Genomic DNA, 27,500 nt, shown 5'->3' on the forward strand with positions numbered 1-27,500 from the left:
ATTGAGGGCTTTGATTCAGCTATGCTGGTTCCCTTCAAATCTCTGCGCGGAGGACCCGTCAAATCTCTGCGCGGAAATCGATGCCTTTTATACAGTTGTACAAAACCGTCTAACCTTATTTTCAAAATCACATATTTATTAAAGGTGTAGAATAATTGAAATATGTATGACCAATCTCAAAAATCAATCCAGCATATGTGTTAAATATTATGAAATAAGCAATTATGTCAAATAGTGTTAATGATAACGGTTTTCGTCGGCAATTTTGATGCTGGTGGCATTAAGAGTTAGTCTGCATCGGTCCTTAGCTTCCAAACAGGCTAGCGCCTTTTGTTGCCTTACAGCAAAGCAGGCTCCTCAGTTCTGCGCGGAACTTCGAGCCGCTGAACACGTAGATGGCGAAGTTGAAGGTGGCGTTGAAGTAGCTGACCAGAGCGAAAACATCGTAAAGAAAATTAAAGTACTCGGTGTCGCGCTTGGCCGTGTAAGGATCAACTAACCTGAGCGCCAGGAGCTTATCGTACTGGTAGCGGAAGTACACACTAATGAATATCACCGGTGTGATCGTGACGAGGAACAGCACGCACAGGGCAATCATTAAAATGGACAATGGACGCGTGTCGCGCGCCTGACTGGAAATGTTCATCCGCTGACGTCTTGAACGGGAGCGCGCGAGCTGCACTACGATGATGACGTTGCCAATGAGTAGCAGCGGGAACGGCGCGCCGAAAGTTAACGTGAAGTCGATCCATCTGTAAGCGTAGTCAAATAGATCTAGGTGTCCCTTCGTGGACGGAGCGCACTTAAAGCCCTCGTATCCATTCCGCTCAAATATCACGAGTAATATTATATTAATTCCGAACACGACTAGCACAATGGTGACGATGATCAACCCAGCGTTTCGTGGGGAACAGCCGAGTCTCACTTTATGCGGGAACAGCACGCAAGCTGTTCTCTCAAGTGTGACAGCCACAATCAGCCACGAGGAGAGGTGGGTGCTGCAGTAGGCAAGGTAGACTATCGTTTTACACCCGGGGTTACTCGGCCAGATGTCAACGCCCCAGGTATATAACACCCAGTCTGGCAGAAGTTCGCTGAACAACAAGAGCGTATCTGAAAGCGCCAGAGCAAACAGGAACATCGCCGTTGACGTCATCTTCTTCTGACGAAGCAGCACGAAAATAGTCATAGCGTTTCCTATCGTTCCAATGGAAATTAGAATCGGCGGGATCACCCTCCAGAGCAGCACCTTCGTGTTTTCATAGTAACCGACCGGCGGAAACTTCCATCCGGAAACATTTGATGACGTCGTGTTGAACGTCTCCTGTTCTGTAACGTTTATCAATGTCACATTGCTAGCAAACTTTGTTGTTGCATCCATATTTTCCTAAGTCTCGATTTTTTCCTTCAAAACTCCTTTACTTGAACAAGTATTATAAATTTATTTTTATTGCGCCACTTTTCATGTTCGGTCAGGCACCTATGTCATTCGCGATCTCTGATCTGAGATTTCTCTTCTATGAAAGTACTGTTAATTCTTCATACATTCTCAGCATATAGCGGATCTGGATCTGCCTAGATTATTCTTTTAGGTGTAGTTCGCCTGATGGCTATGTCAAATATGTTTAGGTTATTAATCCAGTGGGGAAGGCGCAATCATCTCATACTGTTATGTTTGTGTTAAAAATGTTAAAACATTACATTAGAAATAATTGCGTGAACAAGTGATTAATAATGCAGGAATGATATTTGGATTCGAATCAGAAGCAAATCGGAGTGGAATGTAGTTTATCACAAATTAACAATTATAACTTATTTTGGAGCGGCACATATAATATGGTGATTATGGAAGCTTTGAGTAAAATTACTATGCTGTTTGTCACCGCCATCAAGGAAACCGCATATTAATGCATTCTATACATAGATGGTGACGTCACTACTTTAGTGTAAGACCGGTGTGTACACAATGCATATTCATGAGAACTATGCCGTGCTTCATCGGCTATCTCCGGACTCCTCCGTAAGCAATAAATCGTCTGCTGATCCGGAGTGGAGAACTACGAAGAATTCCGAAGCCCTAAGCCTATCTCGCGTTCGCTCGCAAATATTCGGATATCGTAGCCTGTACTGTCTTAGTCAGGTTTATAAAGTAACTTCTCAATGTGTTTTCTTGTATCTTTATTTTCCAGTGAAATCAGCGACGACGCAGCATCCGGTGAAATGTCAACGTCTACATTTGAAAACGATTGACTGAAATAAACAAAACGATCTTTCAGTCCAAGAAATTCTCAATATTGCAATACATATACCAAGTACATGTTCAAGTAAATTGGACATGTGACAATATAATTAATAAATTATAAACACTATTTTGTTTGTTTTTTAGTTGGTCGCGTTAGCGGCAAGCTAAATTTACAGAGCATATTTTGCAAATCAGTATGTGCTTAGAAGCCTTAAAGGGGCCTTTTCACAGATTTTGGCATTTTTTTAACTTATTCATTAAATGCTTTATATTGATAAATGTAAACATTGGATCGTAAAAGCTCCAGTAAAAAATCAAGAAAAAAAATAAAAAAAGGAAAAGAACATTGCCCGGAGCAGGTTTCGAACCAGTGACCCCTGGAGTCCTGCCAGAGTCCTGAAGTAAAAATGCTTTAGCCTACTGAGCTATTCCGCCGAGTACACATTCTTGGCGTATTTTATACCTTATATAAGCAATCTTCGTAGTTTCACAAAATTTAACGACAAAAACAGAACTCGCCAAATTATTCAATCGTTTCGCGTTGCAACGCTTTATAATGTTTAGGTTTTAAAATCGTCAAAAGATGCATATAATGGCTATATTAGAGCATGGTTAATGTTCAGTATTACTGTTTCCTCACAAATATCATAACTAAAACGAAAACTTACGAATCTGAAACAACTTTTTTTCAATTTTGTCAATTTACCAAAGCGTGAAAAGATCCCTTTAAGTATGGTAAGAACCAAAACTCACTCTGCAAGGGACGATTACCGCTGCCTGTCTGCAGCAGACGACAAATGATTCTGCTCTAGCAGTGAGTGTATATACCCTCTAGCAGTGAGTTTATATACCAGCTTGTAAGTCGACATTGGCCAGTCTAGTGTTTATCATTGAAATATGTACATACTGGCTGCTTTCAGGGAAAACGGGGCCTAATGCACGTCAAATAAGATTAGCCTGTGCACACTGATTATCCTGTGCAATTCGCACAAGCTAATCACGGACGACAACAGCGAACAACTTCAGTGCCTTCAGCGCTTTGATAGTTATAATCTGTTGCTGCTTGCCAAATAAATCACAAAGTTTCTTGAATAAGTTGCCTTTTTTCTAAGGGAAGCAAATACTAGTTAGTGACACAACATGTGACTCTTGTAAAGAAAGCATTGCATATACAATGTTAAGAAAGCATTAGGCAAAAGAAAATAAATAACTAGATTCTCATCCAAAATTTGGGGAATATTGGGGCGGGTGGTGTTTTTTTCATATTATGTGTCGGACCTATATATAAGTAATGAAATGTTCACGAATTTGTTGGTTTATATGCATAGCGCCTATATGTATTTATGCATGTAAAATTATATAGTATACAAGAAATACATTACCAAAATTTGACTATAGTGTTTTATTTTACCCTTTTATTGTCACGTTAAACATTTATTTTCTGACATGCAATAAAACATTGACTAGACAAAATATTAAAGAAAATAAAAATCTGTAACAGAACTCTTTACATTATTGTTTCAGTATGACTAGATATTATTGATTAAAACATGGTATGCGTTCAATAGACAGCATTTTCTATTTAAAGAGATCTTTTCACGGTTTGGTAAATTGACAAAACTGAAAAAAGTTGTTTCAGATTCGAAAATTTTCGTTTTAGTTTTTATATTTGTAAGGGAACAGTATTACAGAACATTTACCATGGTCTAATATAGCCAATATATGCATCTTTTGACGATTTAAAAACCTAAAAATTATAAAGCGTTGCAACGCGAAACGATTGAATAATTTGGAGAGTTCTGTTGTTGTCGTCAAATTTTGTTAAACTACGAAGATTTCTGATGTAATGCATAAAATACTTCAAACAAGCATGCTTGGCAGAATAGCAGAGCGGGATAATGCGTTTGTACTCCAGGGTACTCCGGGGGTCACTGGTTCGAGTCCAGCTGCGGCTACTTTTTTTCCTTTTTTAAATTTTATTCTTGATTTTTTTACTGGAGCTTTTAAGATCCAATGTTTACATTTATCAATATAAAGCATTTAATGACTTATTTCAAAACATGCCAAAAACTGTGAAATGGCCCCTTTAAAGTGTGTGAATGTGCAGTTAAGCTGTTGCGTGCTATATGAGTATAATGTTTATAGTCGATGCTTACTTATGGAATGTTGGTTCCGCCAGATAAAAAAGCTTTGATTATTACGAAACTGCTGTGAACACTACGAAACTACTGTGAACACTACGAAACTCATAAGAACAATACGAAACTACTGTGGACACTCAAAATATGCAGTGAACAATACAAAACTGACGTGAACACTACGAAACTGCTGTAAACAATTCTAAACTGCTGTGAACAAAACATAATTGTTGTGAAAACTACGAAACTGCAATGAAACCTTCGAAACTGCTGTGAACAATACGAAACTGCTGTAAACAATACGAAACTGCTATGAAAACTTAAAAACTGCAAAATCACTGCAGTGAATACTACGCAAGTGCCGTAAATACTACGAACCTGCTGTGATCACTATGAAACTGATGTGAACACTAAGCAACTGATGTAAATACTACGAAACTGCTGTGAAACACTACGTTTTTGATGTGAACACTATGAAACTGTTGTGAACACTACGAAACTCATGTGAACAATACGAAACTGCTGTGGACACTACGAAACTGCTGAAAAATACAAAACTGCAGTGAAACTACGAAACTACTGTGGAACATTATGAAACCGATGTGAACACTATGTTGCCGATGTAAACACTATGAAACTGCTGTGAACACTACGAAACTGCTGTAAAAAATACTAAACTGATATGAACACTTCGAAACTGCAGTGATAACTACGAAACTGCTGTGAACACTACACAACTGCTGTGAATACTACGAAACAGCTGTGAACACTTCGAAACTGTTATGTGCTGCTGAGAGTGATTTATCCATTAACAGGGATGTCCACTTAAACATTATCCAGCCAGCTTTTCCTTTGACGGCATCGACGTCGTCTTCCCTATAGCGTGCCCTAGAGAACTGTCTTACATTGCATGTGGTTGTGTAAAATCGTATATATTGAACCTTGATAGGCTAATTCTTCTTTATATTGACTACTGTTTTAATTCAGCCTTCAAAAAGCAATTGGTTATGAGAGTGTTGCAATGTATTTAAATACTTCAGAATGTTTGTACGCTAGTTCGTGTGTAGAGCTCTGAAAATGGTGCCGTCTGTGTGCGAAAACGAAATAATGCGCCTTTTGGAAGCCGTGATATCAATTAATTGATGATTACAAACGAAGGTGCCTTTAATTGGCAGCTTATTTATGTAAATATAAATGAGCCGTGCTCTGTGAAAAAAGGGTTAAATGCATGTGCGTAGCGTGTCGTCACAGATTAGCCTGTGCAGTCTGCACATGCTTATCAGGGATAACACTTTCCGCTTTTATGGTAGATTTCATTTTAAGAAAGTCTCTTCTTTGCAAAAATCCAGTTAAGGCGGAAAGTGTCTTCCTTGATTAGCCTGTGTGGAATAAACAGGCTTATCTGGCAGGACACTTTACGCGTATGCATTAAATCCCATTTTCACAGAGTGCGGCTTAATAAGAAATTTACTTACTACAAAAATAGCGTATGCGCATAACACGGTGACGCTGTTGTTGCATCTGCATAACGAGGGGGGGGGGGGGCACATAATAGCGCATAACACGGTGTGACGCTGTTGTAATACGGCACAGTGTGGGGGCGCACATAATAGCGCATAACACAGTAATGCTGTTGTGGCATCGGCACAGTGATGGGGGGGGGGGGGGGCACACAACTCTGTATGGGCACTTGCCATGACTTTATTTTTGAATATTTATTTGTGCATTCGGTTGGTAAAATATTGTTTTTTTTGCAAGGAATTCACTGTTTTGCTTTAAGGTTGGAGACAACATGAGACTTTGATAGATGACCGGAAACCCTCTTGAACTGGAGAGAAGCCGGTAAAAAGATGGCCGTCAAACAATGGCCTTTGATTCGCGTCCAGTTCTTTCTTACATACTGCATGACCTATCTTGTTTTTAAATCAATTTGGCTTGGAATGATCTTTAAGAAAAGGTCTGGTTATGAGGGAATTTACGCGCAATAAATGACTTGTTATTGTTTTTACATTGAATTTTATAAGGAAATATTTTAGTATATTGTGACCTACAAGATTCGAAGCGCTCATTGCCATATGATGGTGGCATCGGTTCCGGTTCCGATTGATATAAAACCCGTTTTTGTAAGAGCGTCAGGGTTTTTGTTGTTCTTCTTGTTGTTCTTGTTTATGTGGTTGGCATCTGTTAAGACTGCTGATTGTGTAGTATCTGTTTGTTTCGATGTTGCTTAACCTGCGGTCTGACATCAGATTCCTGAAGCTGTTATTGTGTTGTTGTTGTTGCTGTGATGATGATTGCGGTTGCTTGGGTGTTGTGTGTTCTTTTTTTCTGGGATTGATTAACTACCAGTTATGCGCTTGCTTGACCTCAGGGGACCCAGAATGAAAATCAAATGGTAAGTCCGTAAATTTTCGTTAAGGGGTGTTGCGGCAGTTTCGGTGATTTTTCGAAATAAAAGATATTTTTGAAACTGTGTCTTCTTATAATACATACAAATACTATATGAACAGATGAAATACAAATATTTGATCACCGGCATTTTTCGATTTTATATCCAATATTGCAACAGACACTTTGACATTAAAACTGATAAATGTCTTCCCATTTAAAAGCAAACATTATCACGAAAATCGGCAAATGTTGGTAGTTTTTTTAGCTTTAGTACGCGGATTTAGCTTAAATGCAACCTACACATTACACGCACAACATTGTAATTATAATTGTTTACTTGTATTGTATTATTTTCTTGTAAAATAGTATAATACCGTCAAAAACTGTGATATGTATACAGCATGTGTTAATTCCCGAAATGTTGCATTTGAGTAGGCGGAATTGTGGTATTTTGTAAAATACGACTTGAGGGAAATGCTTATTTTGTAATTATTATCGAAAATGAATTAAAAACGTAAATGTGTCGATAAAGAATATTTTGTCATCAAAGCGGTAGCTGTGGCTTGAATTTTGATCTCACGTCAATCTTGCTTACTTATTAATGTGTATGCTTGCAGCGTTTTTTATCAATTTATTTGTTCATCAACATACTTTAATCCATTATCTCGGTCTATTTATGCAGACATCTATTTATTGTTTGTTGATACATCTTTGGTTAAGGCATTCGTTTCTAACGTAGGCTGACGATTTGTTAGTTAAATTGTATTTCAACGGAAATAAGTTAAAGAACTAATCACACATTTAACTTGCGGTATAAGAACTTTACTGAGGAGTTAAGGTTGTTCGGTTTATATTATATTCAATTTAAGAGACTGTTTCACAAATTGTCGTAATGACATTTTCTAAAAAAAGAATATTACACATCAGGGGGTAAAATACCCTTATGACGTAGAAACTTCTTCGTTGACGAGCTATCATCATTTGAAATTATGAAAACTATAAAGCGTTACAAACGCGACACTATATAGTTAGATAGAATGTTTCCGTTCTTTGTTTGTGTTTTTTTCGTTATAGTTTGTGAAAATACACGGATCACCTACGTACACAAAGTATAAAATTAAACGTATAATGTAAGAGTAAGGACATTTAAGAGGTTAAGGCGATAGCTTTTAATCCATCGTACACAGCTGGCATGCGCACACAGGACCAATCTCCACGCAGAGTTGTCGTCCCTTGCAATATCCATGCAGAGTTGTCGTTCCATTTCCTCCTTTACAATCTCTGCATCACAAGAAAATCCTTCCAGATCAGGATCAGTAGTATCATTTACTTTTATATTTTGAAAAGAGTGTATAAGTTTAGGTTCATCACAAATAGCATAACCTTAATTACAAAAACGTAAAAATAACAACGGCCAAATTATAGCACCACGTGGCTAGGCTATCATCACGTGGTTGGTAATACTGGCAGGGATTAGATCGAGCTATGCTGGGTGCAGACAAATCTCTGCGCGGAGGTTGACATTGGACTCACCTGTAAACTTCTACAACATTATTAAAATAGAGCACACCGACCTGTGGTGCAGTCTGACAATTTCAAGTTACTTCTTTCTAAGTAATGACGGGTCCAGTAGGGAACCCAAGTACAAAGAGAAAACAAGAGCCGAAGATAAGTAGTTTATAAGAACAGTCTTTTTTAAGAAAAAGGATATTTTGAAGCATTCGATACCTGAAAATATATGCGAAATGGTGAACGTATTATGTATATTAGTTTCAAGAAACAGCAGTGGCTTTGTCTACGAAAATGTAGCCCAAACTCATGTTGAACAATCTAATATTTAAAAACAATGTTCCATGTTCTTTTCGAATGATGGTAAGGGTGTACGTATCTTGTTCGACTTCTTCGTACTTCTTATTTCGCTAAGCATATATATAATAACCAAAACATAATAAAACATATAAACACTGCAAGTGTGTGTGTATACAGTTGAGCTGTTGCGTGTTACATGAGTATACTTTTTGAATGATTCGGAACCAAAATAGTTAGCGTTTACTTATGGAATGTTGGTTCCGCCAGATAAATAAATCGATGTGAACACTGTGAAACTGCTTTGAACATTACGAAAATATTGTGAACACTACGAAACTCATGTGAACAATACGAAACTACTTTGAACAATACGAAACTGCCTTGAACACTACGAAACTCATGTGAACAATATGAAACTTTTATGAAAAATATGAAACTGTGTACATAATACTCAACTGCTGTGAACTCAACAAAATTGTTGTGAGTACTACTAAACTGCTGTGAACAATACAACATTGATATGAACACTACGAAACAGCAGTGAAACCTACGAAACTGTTGTGAACAATAAGCAACTGATGTGAACAATACAAAACTGATGTGTACACTACGAAACTGCAATGAAACCTACGAAACTGTCGTGAAAACTACGCAACTGCTGTGAACAATACGAAGCTACGCAACTGCTGTGAACATTATGAAACTGCTCTGGAACACTATGAAACTGATGTGAGTAATACAAAACTGCTGTGAACACTATGAAACTGCAATGAAACCTAAAAAAAACATAATTAGGATTATTCAACAAACTTCCCGTTTGTTCATAAAAAAGTAAACGTCCCGACGTTACTTATTTTTATATTGTTTACATTTCTTACGGCACATAATGAAACATTTTGCCGTTGGAATTTTGGATTTCCAATATTATATAATGTTATCAAACGCACAAAACCTCTATTGGGTTGTCGATATTATATTTGCCATCATGAACCTTTGGTGATTATCGAGTTCATTAAATAATAAAACATAATTAAAAGATAAACAAAAAGTTATTTCACGAAAGAATGTGACGTATTGTCATATATGGCATATGGAAAGCACTTCACGAAAAAATGTGACATATAGTCATATATGGCATTTGAAAAACTGTTCACGAAAGAATGTGACGTATTGTCATATATTGCATTTGGAAAGCACTTCACAAAAGACTTTGACGTATTGTCATATACTGCATTTGGAAAGAACTTCGTGAAAGAATGTGACGTATTGTCATATATGGCATTTGAAAACACTTCACGAAAGAAATATACATATTTTCATATATGACATTTGGAAAGCACTTCACGAAAAATGTTACGCATTGTCATATATGACATTTGGAAAGCACTTCACTTAAGAATGTGACGTATTGTCATATATGGCATTTGGAGAGCACTTCACGAAATAATGGGACGTATTGTCATATATTGCATTTGGAAAGCACTTCACGAAAGAATGTGACGTATTGTCATATATGGCATTTGGAAAGCGCTCACGAAAGAATGTAATGTATTGTCATATATGGAATTAGGAGAGCACGTCACGAAAGAATGTGACGTATTGCACAATATGGCATTTGGAAAGCATTTCACGAAAGAATGTGACGTATTGTCAAATATGACATTCGGAAAGCACTCCACTAAAGAATGTGACGTATTTTCATATATGGCATGACTTGGAGAGCAGTTCACAAAAGAATGTGACGTATTGTCATATATGGCATTTGGAAAGCACTTCACGAAAGAATGTGACGTATTTTCATATTTTCATTGCATTTGGATAGCACTCAAGAAATAATGTGACGTATTGTCATATATGGCATTTGGAAAGCACTTCACTAAAGAATGTGACGTATTGTCATATATGGCATTTGTAAAGCACTTAAGAAAAGAATGTGACGTATTGTCAAATATGGCATTTGGAAACCACTTCGCAAAAAATGTGATGTTTTGTAATATATGGCATTTGGAAAGCACTTCACGAAATAATGTGACGTATGTCATATATGGCATTTGTAAAGCACTCCACTAAAGAATGTGACGTATTTCCATTTATGTCATTACTCGGAGAGCACTTCACGAAAGAATGTAACGTATTGTCATATATGGCATTTGGAGAGCACTTCACGATATAATGTGACGTATTGTCATATATGACATATGGAAAGCACTTCACGAAAGAATGTGACGTATTGTTATATATAGCATTTGAAAAGCACTACACGAAATAATGTGACGTATTGTCATATACGGCATCTGGAAAGCACTTCACGAAAGAATGTGACGTATTGTCAAATAACGCATTTGGAAAGCATTTCACGAAAGAATGTGACATATTGTCATATATGGCATTTGGAAAGCGCTCACGAAGTAATGTGATGTATTGTCATATATGGCATTTGGAGAGCACGTCACGAAAAAATGTGACGTATTGCCAAATATGAAATTTTGAAAGCATTTCACGAAAGAATGTGACGTATTGTCATATATGGGATTTGGAAAGCACTCCACTAAAGAATGTGACGTATTTTCATAAATGGCATGATTTGGAGAGCAGTTCACGAACGAATGTGACGTATTGTCATATATGGCATTTGGAAAACACTTCACGAAAGAATGTGACGTATTTTCATATTTTCATGGCATTTGGATAGCACTCAAGAAATAATGTGACGTATTGTCATATATGGCATTTGGAAAGCACTTCACTAAAGAATGTGACGTATTGTCATATATGGCATTTGTAAAGCACTTCAGGAAAGAATGTGACGTATTGTCATACATGGCATTTGAAAACCACTTCGCGAAAAAATGTGATGTTTTGTCATATATTGCATTTGGAAAGCACTTCACGAAATAATGTGACGTATTGTCATATATGGCATTTGGAGATCACTTCACGAAAGAATGTGACGTATTGCCAAATATGGCATTTGGAATGCACTTTACTGAAGAATGTGATGTATTGTCATATATGGCATTTGGAAAGCACTTCAGGAAAGAATGTGACGTATAGTCATATATGGCATTTGAAAACAACTTCGCGAAAGAATGTGACCTATTGTCATTTATAGCATTTGGAAAGCACTTCACGAAATAATGTGACGTATTGTCATATATGGCATTTGGAAAGCACTTCACGAAAGAATGTGACGTATTGTCATGTATGGCATTTCAAAAGCACATCATGAACTAATTTGACGTATTGTCATATATGGCCTTTGTAAAGCACTTCACGAAAGAATGTGACGTATTTTCATAGATGACATTTGTCGAACACTTCAGGAAATAATGTGACGTAGTGTCATATATGGCATTTGGAAAGCACTTCACTGAAGAATGTGACGTAGTGTCATATATGGCATTTGAAAAGCACTTCACTAAATAATGTGACGTACTTTAATATATGGCATTTGGAAAACACTTTACAAAAGAATGTGATGTATTGTCATATATGGCATTTGGAAAGCACTTCACGAAAAATGTGACATATTGTCATTTATGGTATTTGGAAAGCACTTCACGAAAGAATGTGACGTATTGTCAAATATGGCATTTGGAAAGCACTTCACGAAAGAATGTGACGTATTGTCAAATATGGCATTTGGAAAGCACACATTCGCAAATTCATCGAGGCCTAGCTTTTACAACGGATATCATTACATTTTAACGCGTAATATGCAAACGCAATATTAGTCATGCTAAACAACTTTACATACTGCAAACCATGTTCTTAAGCAAATAATACTACTTTATTGAAAACAAAATCGACACAATATTTAACCAAACACTACTCTCGACGACATCTTAATATTGACTTTAATTGCATTCAGTGTTTTGTCTTCCATGTATAAACTGCTTAAGTTATACGGTACATGTTTCATGTACTTGGCATTGAGGTGGCTTTTTCTCGCAGGTAATGAAATGATTGATTATCTAAAAGAGTATTAAACAAAACAGCTTTTTGGCGCTGTATTAATTATCGACGCAAGGCATGATGGATATCCCCACACCATGTTTGTATTTATTTGATATTTTTGCATTTACGATCAGCAATAATATTAGATACATCGTTAATAACTGACGGTGTATGGGGTATACACCCTCAGTAATTTCATACCATACGAGTGCGAAGCTGTGAAGTAGTGGTAATGAAGAAGTTTGTGGCAATAATCACACGTTTCGTAGCGATCATAAAGTGTTCAAATCACCATTGTTTTGAACGGTTATCATCAAACACGTATTCCGTCCATACAATAAGTGATACTGAAAAGAAACCGACGTTTCATAATGAAAATGAGATTATGTATTGCACGCAGACAAGTCATGTACCTTAAGTGTTAATCTGTATCAATTATCTCGATGCCAAATAACACACAGATCTAATCATATAACAAACATCAATTATGTACAATGTAATGCAAGGAATGCAAGTTGCATGCTATTCACCTAGTGTTGTGTAGACGTAAATTACAAATACTATGTGATGACATTTGACGATGAAAAGCATTATTGCGTCCAAAAGTTCATATAGCGATGTTATCAATAAAAACACCTTAAATATGTATCAACAATCAACTAACTACTGGCTTGATATTTAGAAAATAACTGACGGAATTGGTAAACTTTACGAAAGGGACCATAAGTGGCGTGACATACCCGATGTTAATATTGTTGTGCCTGTGGGGAATTTCAGATGATATTTTATTGTTACATAATCAATCATTAATAGATGCTTTATATACTCGAGGCGAGGTACAGTATCGACATTGTCTCGTCCAGTTCGCAACGATATCAATTTATTTGACGATCGTATTAATTTGTTTGTTAATCGTTTCCAAGTTTTTTTTTCTAACCAGTTCATTCACATATATTGAATATATACACACAGATGCAGTTTGTCCGAAAAATAACAAAGACAAAATATATTTTTATTCTAAATGTGTTGCGGTATTTTTCTAAAGTTTCATCCTTTTATGAAGCGTAAACAGATCACTAGTAATAATAGCCGTCTGTGTAAACAGATCACTAGTAATAATAGCCGTCTGTGTAAACAGATCACTAGTAATAATAGCCGTCTGTGTAAACAGATCACTAGTAATAATAGCCGTCTGTGTAAAAAATTGACTTAACTATACAAATATTCGATAAATAAAACAAAAATACACATAAAACTGTGCGAACTGCACAGGCTAATATGTGACGACACTGTACGCATATGCACTAAACCCCCTATTCACAGAGCCCGGCTTATATGTGTATGAATAGTCAAACATTTTCTTATACATTTGGTATCGTCATGTATAATAACTAACTAAAATTTATAACTTGAAAATTATCACTTTGAAATCGGATTTCAAAAACATGTTTAACTTAATAAACACCATCGTCGGAACTCAAATACGATATGTTTATTGGTTGACCGTGGGAGATTATGGTAGAATTATTTGTAGTGTGACATAACTGCTAATGAGAAAGGTTATTCACTTGCGTATCAGATCAAGAAGAAAAATTCACTTGATCGAATCCAAAACATGTCGCTTTGACATACTTAACATAATTCGTTCGCTCGATTTATGTTTACTCTTATCTACTAAAATTATAACAATAGTTATTTCACACAGTATGGTTAACTATTATCTATACGTAAAGTAGCCTTGTATCTTGCTATTACTGATAACGCCCGCAGTGACATAAGCCACACATATGTGGCCGCGATTCTTCATATGCACCTTGGCATTTAATAAACAAAAAGACATAACACAACAAACAGTCGTATACAATCAAATATATTTTTGATGCTATTAAACGAAGCGTATGTTCAACAGGTATCCGGTTAATGATTAAATCGAGAGGATCGACATTACAGAGTTTTTGCTGCATGACAATCGAGTTTGAATATTAACTATATACTTTTTCTATGACTCTATTTAGTTTTGCAGAAATATTTTTTGCGGATCTGTGACCGACAGTTTTAGATAAAAAAATAGTTATTTTATACAGTTGCAAAAAAGACAGTTAGTTTGCTTTGTTTTCACCTTGTGGCTGTCATATTTCAATATGTTAATATTATAATCATAACAAATTCAACCCATTGTTAGTCTATACATATTCTGGTTTTCTATTTATATAAGTCATTCAATATGACACATGCTTGACACATATCAAAAGTAGTATGATATTCTCGTTAAAGTTATATAACTGTGTTTACTTAATGATCATGAATGTCCTATTTAATAATATATTGATAACTGCGAGAACTGTAACTGCAATTCTGTGATTTTGAAAACGTTCTTTTTTCATATTTTGGTTAGATGAATATGCAGTAAAGTAACATATACACTTAATCTTATGGTGTTTTCGTGGTTAAACGCGAGGTATAGTAATATATAACAATTGAACAAAATGGTACAGTCCAAAATTGCTACTCCGATTAATAAACACACAGAATTATACGTGTTTATAAATAGCCAATATTGATAGCCGATATTATAAGAAATGAGTGTAAAAATAGAAATCCACGAAGAAAATTGCACATACATATTCATTCTCTATTGTTTTCTATATTACACTTATCCGAATATGATAAACACAAACATAAAATAAAATGTTGTGTACATGTAGGATTCAAGCAGAACAACAGCTTATTTTTTTGTACTGTGTGTTTACTTGTAATCGCAGGATATTTGTGTACTATATAGTGAAATTTATCCCTCTTTTACAGCGAATTCGGTTGATTAAAGCCTCGTTGATTAAATATCATCTATAATCAACGGCAGGAAATAACGTCAATATTTCGACGAAATGACGTCATAAATCCAGCGAAATTATCCAGTCAAACTAATTTTGTTTAAACAAAAAGGTTTACAAAATAAAAAGTGGGATAAATAGAATAATAGATTAGTGTTGATTATAGATCAGGTTTATCATGCTCGGCACGAAAACGAAAAAGCACTCGCCAAGGCTCGTGCTTTTTGTTTTCTAAGCCTTGCATGATAAACCTGATCTATAATCAACACTAACCTATTATTCTCTATGTAATACATACATATCGGATGTAAATGTCGATTAGGAATGTACAGATATTCGTCAAACTATCAATACTAGGAAACTATATCGAGAATGTGACTGTATTATCGACAAATCCTTCCTATATTTTTTTTTCATAAAAATTTCCAATCGCTGTTGTTTTGCATTCCTAATTTTAAATGTTATGTTAATTTACTTTCTGTATCGGCGCCACTGACAGCCACGAGCGCCTTCTGTTTCAAATTTCATAAATATGTGGTACCCCAATGGATAATAGGACGCCCGTTATCTGTTTGATTCCTCAAGTGTACTAAGGACCCCGAATACTGATGTAACTTAAATGATTAACTGATTGCTGCGTCAAGTGTACGGCGCTGAACTTCATAAGACCACATATGTCAGAACGAAGACCATGTTATAATAACCCTTATGTGCTCGTAGTTTGTATTTCCATGAATATTAACCCGATGTTTCTTCTGTTAAAACAATATACTGATGACCCCTAATCGTACATCATTTTTTTATAAATCACTTAATGTCTAGGCTGATTAATTGATTTATTTATTTATTTCGACATGGAATACATATCCATGGAAATTTAAAACAACATGTATAATACAGAATCGTAGAACACATGACAATAAATAAACCATGACCTACACCAACGCCAAGGAGAACAGAAAAATAGCGACACTTATTTCCATTGTGGTCCTTTCTGCCGTGCCATGACATAGAGAGCTTTTAACTAACAAAAAGTAGCTTATATACATTAACATTATAATAAAGTGCATACTTGTACAAATTGTTAAATAGAATGATATCACAGATAAATGACCTAACTTTATTATCACAGTACAAATCGATATTTGGCATTTAGGAATAAAGGAACATAAAGAATTATAATTATGGACTTCAAAAAAATACTTGAAATTAAAGGGATCTTTTCACGTTTTGGTAAATTGACAAAATTAAAAAAATTGTTTCAGATTCGCAAATTTTCGTTTTAGTTATGATATTTGTGAGGAAACAGTAATAGTGAACATTTACCATGGTCTAATATAGCCATTATATGCATCTTTTGACGATTTAAAAACCTGAAAATTATAAAGCGTTGCAACGCGAAACGATTGAATAATTTGGAGAGTTCTGTTGTCGTTTAATTTTGTGAAACTACGAAGATTACTTATATAGAGTATAAAATACGCCGTTCGTACATTCTTGGCAGGATGGCCGAGCGGTCTAATTGGTTTTTATGCCAGGACTTCGGGGGTCACTGGTTCGAGCCCTGATGCGGTCTTCTTTTTTTTCCTTTTTTAAAATTTTATTCTTGATTTTTTACTGGAGCTTTTTAGATCTTATGTTTACATTTATCAATATAAAGCATTTATTGACAAACTTCAAAACATGCCATAATCTGTGAAAAGCCCCCTTTAAGACACAAACTTACACATTAAGCAATGTCTAAAACATAAAAAATAATTTAATATCAACTAAAGGAATGCTGATAAAAATAATATCACAACTTCATCAATTATGAAAAATCATCAAAAGACTAGATCTAGATGAACTGATTAAAATATTCCTATACAGAAACAATAATGATACATAGATAATAATGATATAAAACTGAGAATATTATAAACTGTCCATCAGGTACTTCTTAACTGCCATTTTGAAGGAAGGTAACCTTCAAATACTGGATATGTCAGCTGGTAAGCTGTTCCACAAAAAACAAGCAAGAGAGCAGAAGGACTTGGAACCAAAACCTTTGACCTTTGGAATTGCAAAAGCACGCCTACTACATTACCTTGTCTTATATGAATGGACAGAATCCTGGGGGATAAACGACTCTTCCTTATAATCAGGAGCTAAACCATTTTTGACGTTGAAAACATGACAAAGGATAATCTGTTCAACACGTTTGCTGACAGGTAACCAATTAAGAGAGCGCAAGGGTTGTGGACCAATATGTGACCTGGCGTAAAGATTAAGAACATACCTAATTAACTTTCACTAACCTGTAGATTATGTTTAAGCAACTGAGTTAGACCGGGGTACCATATTGAACAGCAATAATCAAAATGACATTGAATCAAGGACATAATAAAGTTTCTTAGTGTTTTGGGTAAGGAAGTTCTTTTTACGATACAAGTATTTCAACCGGGCATAAGCCTTCTGCAAAACAGACCGAGCCATAGTATCAAAAGATAGAGATTGATCTATGGTAGCTCTAATATATTTGGCTGAAGAAGTTGGATTTATCACAGTGCCATTACAGGTGATATCAAAGGATGAATTTGACCTAAGTCTATGTTAAGACCCAAATAAGATTTACTCAGTCTTACCTATATGTAGTGATAATTTATTATCCATTGACTAACGATATTCAAATCTTTTTTAAGGGCATGTTCAAGGTCATCCTTCTATTTACCTGAAACTAAAGCTCCTGAACCATCTGCATATAATAATAACTTGTTTTTACCACAGCTGACATGTATTTACATATAATAAAAACAGAACAGGACCAAGGATTGACCCTTGTGGAACCCCGCAAGAAATACCAGCAGTTGATGAATAGGTGCCTGAGATAGTTGCTGTCTATCAGAAAGATATGACCTAAACCATCTCAAGATATCATCACCAATGTCAGCTGCACTAAGTTTCATAAGAAGAGTTGAGTGGTCCACTGTATCAAATGCCTTTTAAAGGTCTAAAAGTGCCATACAAATAAGGTTTTCTATTATCCATTTGCAACCTTATGTAGTCCGTCAGATGGATAAGACATGTATCAGTTGAATAGCCATGTCGAAAACCAGACTGAAATTAATAAACCAACTTTTTGGCTTTGAAATAGGACTCTACCTGGTCATAAACAACCCTCTCAAAGACCTTGGAAAAATGCTTAAAATATAAACTGGATGATAATTGCCAACACATGTTTTATCATTTGTTTTAAAAATAGGAATGAGCCTAGCAGACTTTAACTCATCTGGAACCACACTCTGTAAAAGAGACAAATTGATAACATGTGTAAGCGGATGAGGAATAACTGGCGCCCCATCTCTAATGAATCGAGAGGGAATACCATCTAGACCAGTAGCTTTATTTGCACTTCGCTGAGACAAGTATTTAAGTACCGGACTTTCAGTAACAAGTGAAAATGAATAACTATTTAAGGTTCATGGGGGGGGGGATAAAATTCATTAAAACTTCGCTTTGGTTTTTCTTCATTGAATGTGGTACAATATGGTCAAACTATATATCATTTTAAAGCTAAAGACGGATAGAATAACATAAACACATTTTTGACAGTCAATATTTGTGTGCTTTATTCATATTTTGGTTTAAAACCAATATATTTTTACACTAATTTACAAAATCTCAATCTAAAGTTAGGAAGGATATGCACTACCTTAAGTGGAATAAATACAAAGCTATATACATATACAAGGTCAAGTTAGCAACATTTCACAGAAAATTATTGTCATAAAACAACAAATGAGTTTTTATTCAACTGCCTTTTTTGGATAAATATCCTAAACAAAGTTCTAAAAATAACTAAAACGTAACTACTTTTTAAAAATCCAGGTATGGTGGATAATAAGAGTCACAATTCTATTTCAAAGGCTTAACAATTGTGTTATTTACCTCTCAACCAAATTGCAAATTTTAAACCATCTCAAATTGAAATAGATTGCAGACGACATTTAAAATTGTAAAGGAATAAAAAGAAATTGGCAAACGATTGATTTTATATTTCTATTCCTTCTACCCATTTTGAAAGCGTGGCCATCGCTGTGATCCGTAGAAAAACGTGCAAAACAAATCGGTCGAAACCACGTGCAGTGGTGAGAAAAACGGGTATGTGTATACACATACCTGAGAAAACACAATACTTATTTTGACAGTTGGGTGGCAACTAGTAAAACAACTTTTAACATTAATCAGCAAGAGATCGCACTAAATAATAGAAATGACCACGTAGAGATATCATCACTTACCTTATTACAAATATTATCCAGCTGAAAATTGTCCCCCACACGTCTTTTTTAGTTTATTTGTATTGTTTTTCTGGAGCCGAAGTGCATCTCACAGACTATCCATCCAACTTCCGTTGTTTTCACTTTCGTTATTAAAAACTCCGTTTAAAAGAATTATTTCTACTTTTAGATTGTTAAAGCGATGTATTATTATATATTATCTATAGAATAGTATACCGTGATGTATTGAACAGAGTTACGTATCGATCTTTCTATCAGTCTGTAAGCGTACTATTTTATGCGCAATAATATATGTCGTGTGATTCGAGGTCTGATCGTGCAGTTTGCAAACATCAACGGAAAGATTACAATCCAATGCATTTGTCATCGTCAACCGTTTGGAATGTCAATTAGGCGATGAGTGAGTTTTTAGCATGTTTCTTTCTATTTTATTGATTTAAAAATGGCCTCCCCCATGGTGATGAAATGACATGTGTTCGAGTTTTGATATTTCTAGATATGTAAACTTTTTTTACTATTTAAGCGTAACTTGCCCTCGTCAATGTCGATATTATTCACTAGTTATATAATTTTCCGCCGAAATACGTGGAATAAACATGATTCAGATTTTTGAAAATAATGTTTATTTTAGTGTTAAAATCGCTTTGTATTTTGATTGATTTTGTGGATGTTATGATACGTTGATGTACACAATTGGTAGCAGTTTGAAGGAAAAACATCCTTTAAAGCATATATGTATACATTTTCAATGTGGCACTCTTCCTTTAGTCAAATTTGAGTTCAATGCTAGGGGTCCCACATTTTTCAAAATGAAGCCTCTACATGAACCTTAAAGTAGAGGAAGAAAAAGCTTTCTTTGATGGTAAGCCAATATCATTTAGAATTCTCCAAAGTGACTTGGAATCATTTTTATTTTCTTTAAGAGCCTCTGCAAACAATTTTTTCTTGGCTATACTAATTAGGTCTTGAGTCTGATTACGTAAAATTTTAATTAAAAGTGTCATCACTTTTGTTTTTCTTATATTTAGAAAAAGCTTTGAATCTCTCAATTATTGAATTCAAAATATCTGAACAAATCCAAGGTTCTGTCCTTTGCTTTATTCTCAATTTCTTAACAGATGAATTATTGTCTACAATTGACATCAACATATTCTTAAACTGTTCCCATGCATCTTATGAATTATTACTAAAAATAACTGGAGTCTATTCAGCAGCTAATAAATTAGCTTGAAAATCCTCTTTGCTATAGTTTTTTATGTAACGTGTTGAAATATTATGAACACCAATTGCTGTCTTATGTGTCTTTCGCGTACAAAAAATCATACAATGGTCACTGAAAGACGTGTCAATAACACCGGATTGAGATATTTTGTCAGGATCAGACACTAAAATCAAATCTATAGTTGTAGACGAAGTATCACATATTCTTGTAGAGTCATGTATTAGTTGACTCAACTTAGTGCTGCAGTTATTCCTCGCTTAGAGCCAGTCTTTGAAGATGATATATATTATTGATTGTTTGTGTATATGCGTGTTTTTAACTTCAAAAATATGCACGTTGAAACATATGTCTTTTAATTACAACATACTTAATTTCAGGAGAGCGATTAAATCACTTGCTATTATAAATTTTCCAAAAGAACAATTAAAAGTGTATCATCTAAGAAAGACAAGGTATAATATTTAAAGGAAAGTTTGTGTGTGTTTCGCTTGAATTAATTCTGCGCAATATAGATATAGATTTGAAATGGATTCATACGTCCGTGCTCTGGAATCTTACCAACACGGGACTTGTTCTGACACACACACGGCAAGTAAACTGTCCAAAAGCAAGTAACATCAATGGATTACGGTCCTTAAATTGCAAAACATTCACGATATATTTCGGGAAAAACAATGTTTATCAACAAAGACTAAAGGCCGACTGTTTGAGATTGCGGATACTCGTTTCTTTTGTTTATATATTGTTTTAAACGCAATTTGTATATGATATTTATTTTAATGTTATTATTAAAATTAAAATTACACTATTATTTTCATGATAAAACTACTACTTCTACTAATAATAACATAATAATAATATTATTAGTAGTAGTAGTAGTAGTATTAATTGTATTTGTTTTGATGTGACCCAGTAATTTTGTTATTATCAAGTATATAGAAATCTCTGCTTCAGAACTCCATCCTTCAATTCTTTCGAATTGTCAGCCATATAATTTAAAATGCGTACGGCAGCTATAATTTTATAGAAAAAAGTATTGCTCCATATATACTGGTAAAAAAATTTCAAAATATTTTTGTGTAATGCTATAGCCATAGTTTAGTCGTACATATCACATCATGAACTGCTACGAGCGGCTATGTGGTAAAGTTAACTATATTATGTTTGACATCAGGTACTTGTGTGTTTTTTCCTTCAGCAGAAGAACGATATACGACAGTGTAACTACTTCCTCCCAAACGAGTACTAGTCATACAATAATGCATCAAAATATCTGCAATATGTTGTTTTTTATTAATGTTTGATCTATCAAATTAATGTAGGTAAAGAAGGCAATGTTACTGATTTAATATGTATAGATTTATAGATATTTTCATTAAGTAGTTGCTAATAAAACACATGGACCATTTGTCCTGAGTCAATTAAATGCAATATGTTTTGAAATGCATAACACGTACAGGTATCAGCCACTATGAATTAACTCTGTCAGTAACTCAAACTGTAGACTTCCCGCTCCGACGTAACAGAGAACGAAAAGCTTCTTTCATAGATATTGGCTTTCTGTTTTATGAAAATGGATAAAGTTGCATAATATTTCTATATAGGATAATACAAATTAATCAATGGAAATACGCACTAGTATAACAAAAATGATTTATTCATACTTTACAGGATTTCAAAAACACTTTGGATATGAAAAGTCCCTGCATTATCTCGAGTTTTGCTATTCAAGAATCTACAATCGATTCGAATGAATTTCAAATAATTAAAGAGGGCATCAAACAGATGTGCTTTAGCTCCACAAATTACACAGTGTATCATACGAAGCAACTGCTCACGAGTTTATATAAGGTGTTGTTATTTAAAACACCGTGTTGTTATAAATAGCGAGTGTATAGCATTTCTTTTTTAAATGTTTGCTACAAAAAAAAGTTTTTAAAATAGGTTCCTTCATGTATTTAACGAATTTTAAATAAGGCAAAATAGCTGGAATTATGTTGATTGAAATTCTCACATCGCACATTGTATTTGCAAGTATATAACCAAACCCATGTACACAACTTTGCTATTAAAAATATATATTTTACATACAGCATGCATGCTGCTGAGTATGTACACAGATGCATTCGTTTGTACTATGTATTGCTTTGCGTACCTATATACAAGTTAATGCCACCTCTGTCTTAATTAGGATATGCATGTTTTTGTTATTAGGTTAGAAATAAAAAAAGTGCATAAAATACAGATCGTACATCTTCCTGAAACCAACCAGCCGTACAATTTATGTTTGATGAACCAACGATGAAAAGATGATAGAATGAGAGCGGTGTATTATAATCAGGGATAATTCTAAGTCTGTATTCCTCTGAGCAGATATGTGCATACAGTAAAATCAAACAAATTGATTTTTCATACCCAACCTGCATCATCATAATAATATAATTAAACTGCTTGTTCTGCATTGTATATCCCCCATACATACGTGATGATAAAACTTTTATGCCCACTCCGAAGACGTTACCTGATTATCCATATGCATCCAACAGCTTACAGAGACGTCGCCCCTTTTTGTAGATTAACTCTTTAAAATGGCTTTGTGGTTTTTGCACATGTTTCTTTTTGTGTCGTTTTCTTGAACGACCATGGTATCCCAGTTCGATTCTCACCCCGTCGAATATAAGTGGAACTGTTATTCATCAAAGCGGGCTAATTAAATTTACTGAGGATACTTCGATTCCCCCAAAGTACAGAGGCACTCAAAACTGAACCGTTTTCAGTAATCATTGCTAAATTTTTAAATTCAAAGTGTGTGAGTAGATGCCCGTAAGGCAAGAGTGCCGTGATCCAAGGCCACCATAGTCTTATATTACTGCAATTGTTTAGGATTTGGGGTTACACGATGTGATAAAATACATTGTTTCGGAACCAATTCAATAGATAGTTGAAGTTTGTTAACGTTTGTGTTACGGAATAGTTGTCATCGCGGATAAAAGTGTAACCCACACGGTGGAAAACGTTGCTGTTTTGTATTAAATGAACACTTATCGATTCGGAAACAATATTATGGCAAGGAAAACGTTGACATAAAAAGTATCACTTGTTCTTGATGGATTTTGCCCAAGAGGTTTCTTCAAGGTATACGTTTATAAATGGAATACATTTTTGTTAAATCTACAAAAAGGAAATAAGGTCACTACTTAATACTACAACTACTACTACTACTACTACTACTACTACTACTACTACTACTACTACTACTACTACTACTACTACTACTACTACTACTACTACTACTACTACTACTACTACTACTACTACTACTACTACTACTACTACTACTACTACTACTACTACTACTACTACTACTACTACTACTACTACTACTACTACTACTACTACTACTACTACTACTACTACTACTACTACTACTACTACTACTACTACTAACTACTACTACTACTACTACTACAACTACTACTACTACTACTACAACTACTACTACTACTACTACAACTACTACTACTACTACTACTACTACTACTACTACTACTACTACTACTACTACTACTACTGATACTACTACTTCTACTGCTGCTACTACTACTACTACTACTACTACTACTACTACTGCTACTACTTCTACTACTACTACTACTACTACTTCTACTACTACTACTACTACTACTACTACTACTACTACTACTACTACTACTACTACTACTACTACTACTCCTGCTACTACTACTACTACTTCTACTACTACTACTACTACTACTACTACTACTACTACTACTACTACTACTACTACTACTACTACTACTACTACTACTACTGATACTAATACTTCTACTGCTGCTACTACTACTACTACTACTACTACTACTACTACTACTACTACTACAACTACTACTACTACTACTACTACTACTACTACTACTACTACTACTACTACTACTACTACTACTGATACTACAACAACAACAACAACAACGACGACTACTACTACTTCTACTACCACTACTACTACTACAGTAGTACTCGAGAACTACTCGAGTTCTAATTATCAAAAAAGGGCAAAATGAATATCAAATTCAATCACATTATAATGTTTTGAAACAACACGAAAACACTCGATAAAATGCATTTTTTGCACGAAAACCACATCAAATCATTTCAATGATATTCACATGAAGGTCCACAAAGCAGGGCCTCACGTTAATCGTCTGCTAATTGAACTCGATTTCCTGTTTTGTATTTATTTGACGAAACTGAAGTATTACTAAGTGAAGCATAATGTTATTAAGCGAGTTTTAATGGTAGACTTACCTGTTGAGTGCATTAATTTGAGAGAACTATTTGGTGAACTTAATTCTCCAGTAATTGAGTTAATTGAAATGTGACCAGTTTGACATTTTCCTGACAGATTCACGTGATGTTGAAAGGCGTTCCTATTTTAAGATACAAGTACATTGCTTCGATCACAATAGCTTTAAGTACCAGGTTTTCTGTTTGGTAAACGACAGCATATTATACATTTTTGAAAACACAACAATAAAAAAATTAAATCCAAAGTTACCTTTTAATCAGTTTGGAGTTATAGTGATTTTGTGCATTCACAGCCTGAGGTAAGATACTTGTCTTCATGTAACCTTATGTAATTAGTTAAAACCTATTTATTATATAGCTAGATTGCATCAAAAGCCAGGGGTCGGAATAAACTATAGTAAAGGTCCCTGTAAAAGTTGATTCGCCGATTGTTGGAAGTCAATTTCCTGGGTAGAACCAGTACTTGGTGTCTTGGGGAAAACTCTAAAGAAAGCTCTCATGGTGGGGATAGAACCTTTGACAACCAGGTGGTTATGTGGACACCATATCCAATACGTAATGGCAACAACAATATGAGCTTCGTTCTGGGAAAACTAGGCTTAATGCATGTGCTTAGAGTGTTGGCCTGGATAAGCCTGTGCAGTTTGAACTGGTTAATCTGCAAGAACACTTTTTGTCTAAACTGGATTTTGTTTAGAACAGACTTCCTTTAAACGAAAAAATCAATTAAAGCGGGAAGTGTTGTCCCTGATTAGCGTGTGCTAACAGCAGAGTCTAGTTCGGGACAACACTTTACCCACATGCATGAGGCCCAGTTTTCCCAAAACAAGTCTTATGTATTAAACTCACATAAAGGGGAATGAACCCGGGTCCTCAAAGATTGAGACTTAATTAAACCAAGGAGGTATAGTTTGACTCAGATTTGTTGCAGACTCAAATCCTGCGCCCATGAATCACTAGTAAGCAGTGCTCCAGCAAGGCCTTAACAGACCGGTGAAGCTCCCTGCTGTCCCATAATCACATCCCTACCATGCCCTTTATTATCTGATCAGAATGCACACTTAACCTCCCCCCCCCACGAAACTGTTTAGTAAACGTCAGGCACTCCTACCAGTAATCCTGACACCGTTAAAGTAAGCTGGGGGAGGAAGTTGTTGCAGCTGGGTTTTTAAAACATGATTGTCAGAACACTAGCGTGGTTCTCTATAAAACTGAGATGAATGCTACAAGAAAGAGATTTTCAATAATTTCTCCTGAAAAATCAAAGCTATTTTATTTTTTCTGAGTCACTCTCAGCAATATACTGTTCTGTTTTGGAGTGTTTCAATAAGTGGTAGGCTTTGGATTCAATGGAAATTTTGCACCGGGCTCGCTATAATTAAAATAACATTTCAGTTTGTTATAGGCATCTCGCCATAATCTTCATATAGCAGACTGAAGAATTGTCCAAAAAGCAAGGCTAGGAACTTACGTGCTCAGAATGTCAGAGGGTACGTCGGAATCCGATGATGATGTCTCGCTGGAGTAGTCGTTGTTGTTGTGTGCAAGACGTGGACAGATGAGCATCATCTGTGATATACTATACAGAGTCGACAGGCCGGCACTGTACATGTAGACATTAACTGTAATTAAAGGTATCATTAGTTGCAAATTAATTCAGGTCAGTTTAAATTTCCTACTATTTTCCCTACTATTATACTCGGTGGAAAAAGTTGACATTGTTTGAGTTAAATATATAAGGATATTTGTTGGATTCTGTGAATATTGATTTTAAATCACGAAGTGATCATAGGAAATAATATTTTCCCGAGTAGTGCAGCCAACAAATTTTCTTTTTATTTTATGCTTTTTTTTCACCGTTTATTAACATTGTAAATGAGTATTTCGCTGGAATAATGACGTCATTTCGTCAAAAAAATGATGTAATTTCACAGTAAAACAGTTACAATTATTGTTAATTTTCACCGTTATGTTTCACTGTTTAAAACAGTGAATTATCAGTTTTAATTTACTGATATTTTTCTATAAACCACCGGAAAGTATAAACTAAATCAGGCTTATAAGCTAATTTTTTTTTGTTATTTTACCCAGGCTGCCAGAAGTCTAATAGAGGGTAGACTGCACTGCATTTAGCTGCTTATTTCGTTCATACAGACACTGTCAAAACACTGTTAAAGGTCAGGTTTAATATACCCACATTTATATGATTATATCATATATATAAATATATATAATAGTATATTGTTATATTATATTTTCATTATATACTTAATATTAATATAATAATTATTAAATTATTATTAT

General features: G+C 34.8%; 1 protein-coding gene across 1 annotated transcript; it reads right to left on the reverse strand.

Moving 5' to 3' along the window:
- Nucleotides 1-304: 304 nt before the first annotated feature.
- LOC127865070 (tachykinin-like peptides receptor 86C) lies at nt 305-1,381 on the reverse strand. The gene has a single exon (XM_052404941.1). The coding sequence runs from the start codon at nt 1,379-1,381 to the stop codon at nt 305-307; it is 1,077 nt and encodes a 358-aa protein (XP_052260901.1).
- Between the last annotated feature and the right edge of the window lie 26,119 nt (nt 1,382-27,500).

The sequence above is a fragment of the Dreissena polymorpha genome, chromosome 1, assembly GCF_020536995.1.
Source record: "Dreissena polymorpha isolate Duluth1 chromosome 1, UMN_Dpol_1.0, whole genome shotgun sequence".
In the NCBI taxonomy this organism is placed as follows: Eukaryota; Metazoa; Mollusca; class Bivalvia; order Myida; family Dreissenidae; genus Dreissena; species Dreissena polymorpha.